The sequence below is a fragment of the Leucopleurus acutus genome, assembly GCF_964270905.1.
Source record: "Leucopleurus acutus genome assembly, chromosome: 2".
NCBI lineage: Eukaryota > Metazoa > Chordata > Mammalia > Artiodactyla > Delphinidae > Leucopleurus > Leucopleurus acutus.
Genome location: NC_139143.1, coordinates 59,675,411 through 59,687,802, shown reverse-complemented (window position 1 = coordinate 59,687,802; position 12,392 = coordinate 59,675,411). Strand labels below are relative to the sequence as shown.

At 44.2% G+C, this 12,392-nt stretch overlaps 1 protein-coding gene across 9 annotated transcripts in view; it reads right to left on the bottom strand.

The window, feature by feature from the left end:
- SEC16B (SEC16 homolog B, endoplasmic reticulum export factor) overlaps positions 1-12,392 on the bottom strand; it is a 40,374-nt gene that overhangs the window by 17,215 nt on the left and 10,767 nt on the right. For all 9 annotated transcript variants that reach the window (XM_082834332.1, XM_082834330.1, XM_082834335.1 and 6 more), the window contains 4 exons: positions 12,065-12,299; positions 6,734-6,827; positions 4,432-4,513; positions 346-463 (listed from right to left, as the gene is read on the bottom strand). In XM_082834332.1, coding sequence (XP_082690458.1) covers positions 346-463; positions 4,432-4,513; positions 6,734-6,827; positions 12,065-12,299 — 529 coding nt within the window. The remainder of the gene's footprint in view (positions 1-345; positions 464-4,431; positions 4,514-6,733; positions 6,828-12,064; positions 12,300-12,392) is intronic.

Sequence of the window (12,392 nt, the reverse complement as noted above, 5' to 3'; positions counted from 1 at the left end):
ACAACAACAGTAGGCGAGATGCCCCCATGTGTTAACTCCATCTGCACGGGAATCTGACCCAGGCATAGGAATCACCTACTCAGGGGAGCCTCCTACAGTGGCAGACCCCAGAGTCTCAGGGGCCTGGCCTGCACGGGCTCGCAGTGGAAAACTGGGAAACAGAATGGCAAGAAGGACACCCCTCTCCCTGGAGTTTCTGTCCCCAAAACACGGAGGCTCCTGGGTCAAAGGAAAGCCTGAGGCATAGACTCGGGCCCAACACAGAACCTAGGAATCTAAGCACAGAGTGGTTAAAGCTGGCCTGGAAATAGAGGAGAGGAGGGGATGGAACTGGTGTCTGCTTACCCAGGGTGTCCCCCATGGTGACAATCGTGCGCTGATACAGCTCCGGGTCCCCACCTTGATTCGACAGAATCACAGCCAAGTGCGGCCTCCAGTCTCCCCACTGCTCGTCCCCACAACACTGAAAAGCAGCAGAAAAATTGAAAATTGACTGAGTAATGTAGCCCTGACCAGAATATAGGTAAGTAAGGAAGGTTGTTGTCTATTTCCTGGTTTTCCGGGAACGCCCATTATGCTGCCGGCAATGTGGCCACTCATTGATTTTGCGTTCTCTTTTTAAAAGAGCAAAACTCTTAGAAGGATGAATAGGCAGGCAGACAGACACATTACACACATACATACACACACACACACACACAGGGATGTTGGGAGTAGATAAATGGAATGACACTCTTGGTCCATAATTTTCAGATTTCCTCCTGGTGCCCCTAACCCCAATAGCTAGGGACAAAATCAAAAAAAACCAACTGATGTTTCAGTGGGAGGCAGAGGATCAAATACCCTTGGTTCATGGGAAGAGTTAGAAGACAGGGGAACACTGGGCTCCTTGATACCTATTACCAAATGGCTAATGTTTTCTGGTTTTACAAAGCCAAAGCCGTCTCTCACACATCACCTTCTTTAATCTTCACAACAACCCTGTGAACTCTAATTCCTATCGCCTCTTGAGGAGTGAGAAAACCAGGCCAAGTGGCCCAGCCAGCACTCTGTCCCCTTCCTCTGGTGACCATGCAGAGGCAGCAGAGCTCCACGAGGGGGCGGTAGAGTATAATCAGAGCAGTGGGAGCAGGCAGAAGCCCCTCACGAATGATGGGCCGCCCTTCTCCTGAATGAAGGGGAATTTCAGGACAGGGAACATCAATAAGGAAACAACACAATGTCACAGAAACGACACGGGCCCTGGATTCACCTGGGGTCCTGCCTCTTGAGCAAGTTTCTTTATGTCTTTGAACCTTTGTTTCTTTATCTCTTAAATGGAGATCATGATGTCTACCTGCCAGGATTTTTTTTTTTTTTTACATCTTTATTGGAGTGTAATTGCTTTACAGTGTTGTGTTACTTTCTGCTGTATAACAAAGTGAATCAGCTATATGTATACATATATCCCCATATCCCCTCCCTCTTGCGTCTCCCTCCCACCCTCCCTATCCCACCCCTCTAGGTGGTCACAAAGCACCGAGCTGATCTCCCTGTGCTATGCAGCTGCTTCCCACTAGCCATCCATTTTACATTTGGTAGTGTATATATGTCCATGCCACTCTCTCACTTCATCCCAGGATAACTGTTGATAATAATATAGTTACATGAAGCCCATAGCATAGTGCCTTACACTTGGTTTGCACATTATAAATTACATGTATATAAATACACACACACACACACACACACACACACACACACACACACACACACAGAAGCACAGCAAAGGAAAGAGGTGACTTGCAGACCCGTCTCTCCTCCAATTTGTTATACTGAAAAGATAGAGCAGGAGATTGACAGTAATAGCTAAGATCTGGAGGTCAAAACAATTCACAGTTATTTGGTATTGTCTTTGTAATTATCCCATAGAACAAAGGATGCTTTATCCAACTCTATTTTATAGTGACTCTGTTTATCTGGGCAATGCAGTGTGAATGAGGACGTTGGTGACAATAAATCACAATAATAACAGCAGTTCTCACTTACTGCACCCTGACCCTGGCCACAGCCTGTGCTAATAAGCATGTCTCCTAAGAACAGTCACGTGCATTAGGTACTATTATTATCCCCATTTTAACATGTGAGCCAGGCTCTTTCTTGCTGAAACTAAAGGGACTAGCAAAAGAAAAGCCCTTGCTGAAAGAACAAAAACTTAGAAATAATTCTTCTGTCTCCTCCCCCAGGAGATTTGGAAAAAAAAATCACTGTAAAGCAGGTCTATGGAGGGAGAAGAGAGAGAGAGAACGCTTATTAACTAACTTCAGCGGGCCAAGCATGGTGGTTGATATGTTCAGATATTCTCTCCTCTTTAATTTTTACAGTAGCTCTGTTAGGCATCAAAATGCCCACAAAGAAGAAAAGTTGAGGCTCTGAGATTAAGTAGCAGGGTCCAGTTCCCACAACAGTGAGGAGTAGAGTCTAGGTTAAGCCTGTGACAGAAGCCCACGTCTGTGTTTTCCAGCTGCCATGCTTTTTCCACTACTCCTCTTATTATAAGTACCAAAGTCTAGCCTTTTACTGGATGCTACGATGCTAGGAAACTCTCAAACACTAGGCTCAAATACTGCAAATATCACCTCTGGCTCCTCGGTTTTCTCACCCAACAGTAGGGAACATTTAGCAAACTCTACCAGTGTAATGAGACCCAATGGACTGTATGCTGATTACATCTTTTCCTGCATTTAGTGCTTTGTGACATGGTGCAATTTCATTGCAGAGCACAGGCCCTCAGCAGAATTGTGAGGTGCACCCCATGTTCCAGTATAGCCAGCTGGTTTGACGAGGGGGCATGAAAGTCATCATTTCTCTTTTCTTTTCTTGAAATCGTCCACAGCAGTAAGAGATGCAAAAAAGCAAAAGCGTGAAGTACATTTTCATTGAAACTAGGTGTCAGCAAAAATCCAAGCCTCTAAACACAAGAAAAGGCTTCCAGAAGTAATGGAGATTGAACAGAGGTGGGTTTAGGAGGCAGAGAGAATACCAGAGGGAGGGGATCCCACAGCCACCTCCACTGGCTGAGGAGAAGCAAAAATGGTCACAGAAAACACCAGGTCATGCGGAAATGCCAGCTGCCCTGGAATATGGCCCTGGCACCTCCCCAGCTCAAACCTCCCATAAATAACCCATCCAGGGAAGACCTGAAGCCTATGAAGGAACAAGTACAGAATCGCTACAAATATACCATCAAGATAAAAGGAGGGGGGAAGGTAGAGAGAACATTCACCAGAAAAATGTTACCACAAAACAAAGAATTGTCACCAAACGTTTCATCATGAATTTAAGTAAAACAATGAAACAATTTGTTCTATGAAGCAAGGGTCTACAGCTAAGTTACAGGAGCAGAGGAAAGAGATGGTGGAGAACAGGAGGAGGTAAATGTGACCTGCAGAGCTCAGGAGAGAAGTGGGAGAAAAATCAAAGAAATAAGGACAAAAATGGAAAAAGCACAGAAGCCAAGAGACACTGATGAAAACACAGTAAGGGACACACAGGATGGACACACAGCAAAAAAGAAGAAAGAAAGAATTGAAACCAAAAAAATTTTTTTAATTAAAGAGAAAATTATATATATATAATTCACATGTATATATGTATACAGTTCATATATATATATATATATGAACTATATATATTTTGTGTATAGAGGGTGTTCCTGAAAAGAAAATCAAAATAAGAGAACAAAATAAATACTGAAGGATATAATTCAAGAAATTTCTCTGGAACTGTAAGATACGGATGCACATATTAAAAGAGTGCGCTGTATCCCCAAATAACTGACACAGACAGTCAACAACAAGATCTATCTCAGTAAAGTTATTGGACTTCGAGGATAGGGAAGGAATACCTTGGGACAAAAAGATCAACGCTCTTATAATGGGAAAACTATCGAGCTGGCCTCAGGGTTCTCCCAAGCCACGTCCCACACTGATGACGTAGAATCTAACACGTCCAGCTTTGAAGGGTCACGTGCAGTGGTGGGGAAGAAAGAAAGCCTGGTTGTGGGAAGCATGGAGAGCAGCCTCGGGTTCTCTCGCTATTTGCCACACAGCGGGTAGCGGTGGACTGTGGAAAGGGCACAGTCTTTGGAATCAGACAGACCCAGGCCCATCCTGACTCCACTACTCTTAGCTCTGTGATCTTGGTCATTTTACACCTTTGGGACTCAGTCGCCACGTCTGCAAAACAGGGATAATCATTCCTACCTCCGTGCGTTAAACGAAATAACATGCATCACAGCGCTTAGCACGGGGCCAGGCACATGGGAGGTGATTAACCAACAGTAATTACTTATTTTTCATCTCTAAAGCCATCGCCTCATTCCCGAGCAGTCCCTACCCCCTAAACCCTTAGGGTGCTGGGGTGTTGAGGGGGTCCTGTCACAGAGGGTACCGTGGCTGCCTGTGGGATCCTTCCCGACATGAGCTGGAAGAGGGTCTGCAGTGGGTCGTTGAGCGCCAGCGTGCTGGTGAAGCTGCAGAGAGAGGAGACCGCCCGTCAGTGGGAATCCAGCCAAGAGAGCCTCTAACCCATTGCCTGTGAGGCACAAGGCCTCATCTACTTGTATTTGGTTGCAGCAGCTTCTATTGGAACTTGAGTCTCTCTTTTCAGTTGTGCCTCTGCTCCATCCCACGTTCGGATCTCCATCCCACCACACACGCCAAATAGACCTCATTACTGGGGAAGATCTTTGGCATTTTAGCACTGACTCCCTAACTTGTGAGTAACTATTTCGTAGGCCTCCGTGCATCACGGAGGTGAGCCACAAATACTTCAAAGACTCCTGAGAGCCCAACGGTGGGCACCTCCTCCCCAGGCACCCTCCACGCCCACTGCCCCACAGCAGCCCTCCTCCCCAAGCCCACAGCTCTCAGTGCTGTTTTCCGGGCTCATCGCTAGCCTGGGTCTCTACTGCTTTTGCTCACAAGCACTATATAGTCATTTTCAGTAACCAAAGAGGCGTAGAGCAGGGACCAGAAATGATCATGCTGATGACCAACCATTGGTATCTGCTTGACAAGGACCTAATAAGCTCTACGGCTGATTTGAGATTTAAGCATACTCAGAAAGAGATTTTTCATGACTCACTGGGCCCCATCAGATAGCAATGGCCCAAGGCAAAAATCTGCAGCCGAGATATATGCTACAGTGTAGAGTTGTGGGACGTTCGTTTCCAAAACCCAAAGGAAACTCATCCCTCGGAACACCATCTTTTTTTTTTTTTTTTTTTTTTGCGGTACTAGGGCCTCTCACCGCTGGGGCCTCTCACCGCTGTGGCCTCTCCCGCTGAGGCGCACAGGCTCCGGACACGCAGGCTCAGCGGCCATGGCTCACAGACCCAGCCGCTCCGCGGCATGTGGGATCTTCCCGGACCGGGGCACGAACCCGCGTCCCCTGCATCGGCAGGCGGACTCTCAACCGCTGCGCCACCGGGGAAGCCCAACACCACCTTTTTTTTAATAACACCTTTCGGACTCTCAACCACTGCGCCACCAGGGAAGCCCAACACCACCTTTTTTTTAACAGCACCTTTCCTCCGGAGCTCAGAGTGCTTCTCCTAATAGAAGTTCAGTGCTTCTCACCATTCCGGTCTCTGAACATAATGAAGTACGTGGTGGTGTCACTAGTCCCCGGGAAAACCGAGGGTCAGAGCAATAAAGAGATTTCATGGAAGCCATGGTGAAGAATGGGCTCCCAGGTAGTGACAGACGTTAGCCCCACAGACTGAACTTAAAGTGTGGGTGTCCATCTTCTCATCCAGCTCTCTGCCCAATGGGATGTACGGGGGATTGAAATATAAGATAAGCAGAGACGGTAGCCTCGCGGCTTTAACCAACGTGAGAAGATAAATTTTGAGGTACCATCCTTTTCTCTGTCTAACCCAAGGCTGCTCCTTATAGGAGGGCTCCCACCCCAGCCCACCCCTGCCACACATCTGTCCCCGACAGTCCATGGATGCTAACTGCAGCCTGAAGGGCTGACCCCTTACAGCACCCCATACACCTCCACCTCCACTTGGTTCTGAGTTTCTTCAGCTGTTTCATTGCCCTTGTTCTAAACTCCTGGCTAGGTACTCACACCTCCATTCCTATTCCGTCCTGCTTTGGGTATTATTTCCGGTCCCCCCGGCACCCGGGTCCTGGTGGCCCAGTGTAACCTGAAGGGTTGCCTTCAGTCTTGACATCTCCCAGTAGATGAAGACTGCTGGATCTAATCCCCAGTCCTATAAACCCCTTTCTACCACAGCTTGCAGTCCTGCTACCCTGTATCCCTCCCTACTTCTGAGTACCCACACCCGTGCTGCAGGATGAAGCAGTAAGTTACTAACTCTCAGTCGTCAGGCTCTGTCAGTTTCCCGTAAGTGATCGACCCCCTCACTGATGGAACTCTCTGGAGCAGACCCTCCCAAAGAGAGAAGGCTACTGCAATGTAGAAACCTACTTAATTTTTGGAAACTTTGACCCTGGGAAACATTAGTAAAATGTTTTATTCAATTTACCAGCTAGAAAGAATGTGTCTGTGTCTAGTTTATTAGGATCTGGAGAAGAGAAATGCTACGTCCAACTTAGAATTGGAAAGATGCTTGGAGGGTGGGGCCTTTCAGTGCATCTTGCATTTCTCCCCACCCTCACCTCCACCTTTGGAGGGGAGGCCGCTCTGCTCCATTGGTCTTCTTGGCACGTCCCCAACTCACCCACTCATGACCCAGCTGTAGGTCCTTGGGTCCATCTTGCTGGCAAGGAACAAAGCATGACCCCACAAATGGTTCTTCATGGCCCACTCCAAGGCTTCCTGAAAACACAGACATCACCTTCAGTACCACCTTGCTCACCTGCCTCTAAGAGCGACAGCAAACGACTGTGCTTGGGGACTGCCCCACCCCCACCCCCGAGCAGCAGAGGCCGGGCTTCCAAGAAGACTCTCAGAGCCTCCCCTGCGAACGTGAGAAAGGAACGGGAGAGAAATGGCTTTAACTGGCAGGTAGTTCTCTCTAAGCTGCCCCTTTCTCCAGGCTTCACCTTATCAAACCCCTTATGTGATTGCATTAGCTCCCCCTCAGACATAGTTTCCAGTTAGCTTTATCTCTTTAGCCAAAGTCACACGATACTTTTATGAACCTAAGCACCAAAAAATGAGAGAGGCATCTCACCCCCAGCACTGGATCTCAAAAGACGAGTTGCGAGATGGTGTTCATGGGGGCGTGGTAGAGGAACCATTTCTTTCTTTCTTTTAATTAGTTTTTATTGGAGTATGGTTGCTTTACAATGTTGTGTTAGCCTCCACTGCACAACCAAATGAATAAGCCATACACATAAAGATAACCCCTCTTGAGGAATCATTTCTTTTTTTTTTTTTGCGGTACGCAGGCCTCTCACTGTTGTGGCCTCTCCCGTTGCGGAGCACAGGCTCTGGACGCGCAGGCTCAGCAGCCATGGCTCACGGGCCCAGCCACTCCGCGGCATGTGGGATCTTCCCGGACTGGGGCACGAACCCGTGTCCCCTGCATCGGCAGGCGGACTCTTAACCACTGCGCCACCAGGGAAGCCCCAAGGAACCATTTCTTTATTAACAACTGTGGCAGAGACTGCTAGCTCCTCACCCAAATCCAAGTTCCCCTTCCTAGGCCAAGAGCCGGACTGCATTTCCCACCTCCCTGGCACTGAGGTGTGGCACTGAGATGATGTGTGAAGCTTCCAGCTCTGGCCCATAGAACCCCTCCCCGTGCTCAACCCTCCACAGCCTCTTCCCCGTCGGGCTGGAACGAAGATGACTCCCGGAAACTTTAGAGACTCAGCATTGAAGATGGTGGAGCCTCCTACAGCTGAGTCCCCAGGTGAGTACATGGAGGAGGGCTGCCCCATCTTCTGTTCACCTGCCCGTTACTCTCGCATGAAAAGAAAGAAGCTGCTATTATGGTCTGGGGGGGGGGGGGTTGTTGGTTTGTTTGTTTGTTTTTGGCTGCACCACGCGGCATGCAGGATCTTAGTTCCCTGACCAGGGATCAAACCCATGCCCCCTGCTTTGGAAGCATGGAGTCCTAACCACTGGGCCGCCAGGGAAATCCCGAGGCTGCTGTTATGTTTAAGCCAGTATACATAATAGTTAACCTACCCCCAGCTAATACTATAACTAACTGCTTACTATCAAGTGCTTGTTAACTATCAACTTAATACATCAAATTAATGACACCGTTAACTTGGTGACATGGGTTTGAAGCTGCAAATTTTAAAACATACACACACACATACTCACCTCTTCATTTAATTTTCAAACCTATTTAGTAAGAACTTAGTTTATATGTGAGGTTGACCTGGTATTAATAATTTCCTTAGTGCCCCCCAAATAATGTGATTTTTGGACAGGAGGTCACTAATGAGGTATTTCCACCTCCAAACGAAAATTTATTTGATTATCCCAACATCTCCCATGTTATCTTCTTTGAAGAGAGAATAAATTTAAACAATCACAGTTAAGAAATTCAGCCTCATATCCAGTGGAAGTAAAAATGACATTAAGATTGCTCTTTTTGAAACGACAAGGTCCTACTGTATAGCACAGAGGACTATATTCAATATTCTGCGATAAACCATAATGGAAAAGAATATTTAGAAAAAGAACGTATATATATGTATAACTGAATCACTTTGCTGTACAGCAGAAATTAACGTAACATTGTAAATCAACTATACTTAAATTTTTAAAAAAAGAAAAACAGGTGGAATCTTTAAAAAATGCTCTTTTTGTATGTTAAACTATTTCATAATAGTATTTTTAAAAGGAGTTACTAATGATTGGTTGAGAATTACTAGTTTACTCAAAAATCTGCATCTCCAAAAATATAATTTAAGAATAAGTGAAGAATTGAGAACTTATATCAAGGATGTCAATCTCACACAATGCCAGAAATAAGACCCCAGTCAAGTGTTAAAGGTTTTAAAGATATTGTGGTGTCCAGCTCCTCATAGATCACTGTGAACTCCCATAGTGCTCTACCTACCCACCGCTTACCTTTGGGTCAGTGTATGACAGGAGATGTGATGGGTGATTACAAGCCCAAGCTCAGGCACCAGGCTGCCTAAATCTAAACCCTGGCTTTATTATTTACTAACTTTCCTCCTTGGTAAATACATAAAACAAGAATAGGACCTACTACGAAGATAAATGAGATAATGCATGTAAGGTGTTAAGTGAGTATCTGGCACATAGAAAGTATTTTTCAAATATTCGCTTTATTGCTGTTGTTATGGTCATTATTTATCATTCTTAAGGAAAGAGATTATCACTGATTTATTTCTGTATCCCCTGACTGGGTTCAATGTCTTAGAAGTAGTGGCTGCTTAATAAATGTTTATTGAATAAATGAATCACTGCTGAAATAGCAAGTCCCTACTATATAATGAATACACACACACACACACACACACACACACACACACACATATATATACATACATATAGATGCTATAAGTTGATCCCATTAATTTTCACTGAGTATATCTTGCACTCATTTAAAAGATAGCATCACATACAAATACATACACACAATTAAAGATTTAAATGTAAAGGTGAAGTCACAAAAGTACTTCAACTTTATTTTCATAAATCAATTTTGAAGCAGGAAAAACCTTTCTAAATATGACCCCAAAAAAGTGATTTTGGACAGAAAATCCTAAAAAAGTAAAGTGCTCCTACAAATCAATAAGTGGGTATCAAAAATCCAACAAGAAAATGTGGAAAATCCATGACAAAAAATAATCACAGAATAAAGGATATTCAACTTCATTTATAATGAGAAATGCAAATAACTACTATACATTTTTTCACCTCTCAGATTGGCACATATCCAAAAGTTTGGAAACACACTGGGCTGGTGACAGTGTGGGGAGACAGGCACTCTCATACATTGCTGGTAGAGTAATCGGTACAACCTCTAAAAGAACAATTTGTCGATATCTATCAAAATTACAAACCATATACCCTTTGACCCAAAGCTTCCACTTCCACAAACTTTCCTTACATATATTCTCTCCACAGGGCAAAATGACAATGTTATTCATTGCAGCATTATTTGTAACAGCGAAAGACTAGAAATAATCTAAATGTCAATCTATAGAGGTTTAGTTGAATCAATTATAATTTATCTATAGAAACCTATGCAGCCGTAAGAAATAATGAGGAAGGTATTTATATACTATAAGGAACAGGAGACAGCAAAACGTGGCCTGAAGACCAAATTCAGCCCACCGCCTGTTTTGGTACAGCCCACAAGCTAAGAATAGTTTTTACATTTTTAAATTATTGGAAAAAAATCAAAAGAAGAATAATGTTTCATCACATGAAAGTGATATATATTTCAAATTTCTATGTCGATAAATGAAGTTTTATTGAAACACAGCCACACCCATTTATTTACAGATTGTCTGTGGCTGCTTTCAGGGGACAACAGCACAGTTGAGTAGAGACCCCATGGCCTGCAAAGCCTAAAATATTTACTGTCTGTCCCTTTACAGAAAAAAATTGCCAACCCCAACATAGAGTGTTTCCTAAAGTATTTTGCTAAATGACAAAAGGAAGGTAAAGAAATGGTACATAGTATACTATAAAGGAACAAAGGAGAAAATAATTATATACGCAGAAAATATCTCTGGATATTTCAATGAGAGAAATTGCATGGCTGGGAGGGGGTGGGGGACAGCATCATTTCTCCCATTGTATCCATTTCATCTTTTGATTTTTTTAATTAGATTGATTCAAATTGATTTCAGTCATATATTCAAATATTTAAGACTTCGGTAAAATGTAAGTTCAACTTCAAAATTAAACAAGGCATAAAATAATAGGAAAACACGTGAGGTGATGGATGTGTTAATTATCTAAATGGGAGGAATCCTTTCACAATGTATATGTATATCAAACCATCACACTGTACACTTTAAATATCTTACAATTTTGTCAAATATACCTCAATTTAAAATTTTTAATTAATAAATTCTAATTTACATATCAAAAAATAAACAAGGCATCACTTCATCAGTGGAATTAAAGTATTCAGTATTGATAGGTATATTTTAGATATAACTGATGGGGATATCATTTGTAAACAAATTTTCTGGAAACTGACTTAGTGTATATGTGAAGAACCTTTTAAAAGTGCATAGCCTTGGGACTTCCCTGGTGGCACAGTGGTTAAGAACCCGCCTGCCAATGCAGGGGACATGAGTTCGAGCCCTGGCCCGGGAAGATCCCACATGCCACAGAGCAACTAAGCCCGTGCACCACAACTACTGAGCCCACGCTCTAGAGCCTGCGAGCCACAACTACTGAAGTCTGTATGCCTAGAGCCACAACTACTGAAGCCCACGAGCCTAGAGCCCGTGCTCCGCAACAAGAGAAGCCACCGCGATGAGAAGCCCGCGCACCACAACAAAGAGTAGCCCCCACTCGCCACAACTAGAGAAAGCCCGCACGCAGCAACAAAGACCCAACGCAGCCAGAAGTAAATAAAATTTAAAAAAAAAAAAAAAGGTGCATAGCCTTTAACTGAGTAGTTCTACTTCTAGGAATGTATCTTAAAAAATCAGCCAAAGGTTTATACAACAAGATGTTCGAATGGTATAATTTATAATGGGTGACAAATCTGTACATAGCCTATATATTCAACAACAGTGAACTGGTTAAATAAAATGTGATACATTCATATAATAGAATATAGTCCATTTTTTAAATGGTACGTTTTAATGCTATGAGAGTATTTCACCATATACTCTTAAGGGGAAAAGAAAGAAGTAATTGTATATGTAATTTAATTTGATTTTTAATATATACGCATTGAAAATGCTAGAAATAAATATATCAAAATGTTAACAGGCATTATCTTTTAGTGATAGGATTATGGGTGTTCTTCTTTTTCTTTGTACCTTTCTGAACTTAAGTGCTATAAAATGAGGATATGTCACTCATACAATTGGGAGGGGTGAGCGGTGGGGATGCCGGTTACTTTTTTAAGCAGAAGCGGGCACAGCACTTGCCTTTTTCCTTCCATAGTAGAGCAACTTAGTGAATTTCTCCACGATCTGCGCAGGCGTCTCCACGCTGGGGGGAACCTCCCCAGTGAGCAGGTTCCGGGTCCCCAAGCTCAGTACTGGCCAGTCCTCATCCGTCAGGTTGATGAGGTTGGCCACAGGCGGCTGCCGCTTGTACTTCTCCAGCTTCTTGCAGTCCTGCACCAGCAGCTCCGCGATGTCAGACCCCACCACGGACTGCAAGGGAAAGAGGGCCATCCTGGGAGAGAATCCTATTCATCCTCATGCTGGCAGCCCAGGCTGAAGAAGGAAGGCACCAGAGCACCTGCC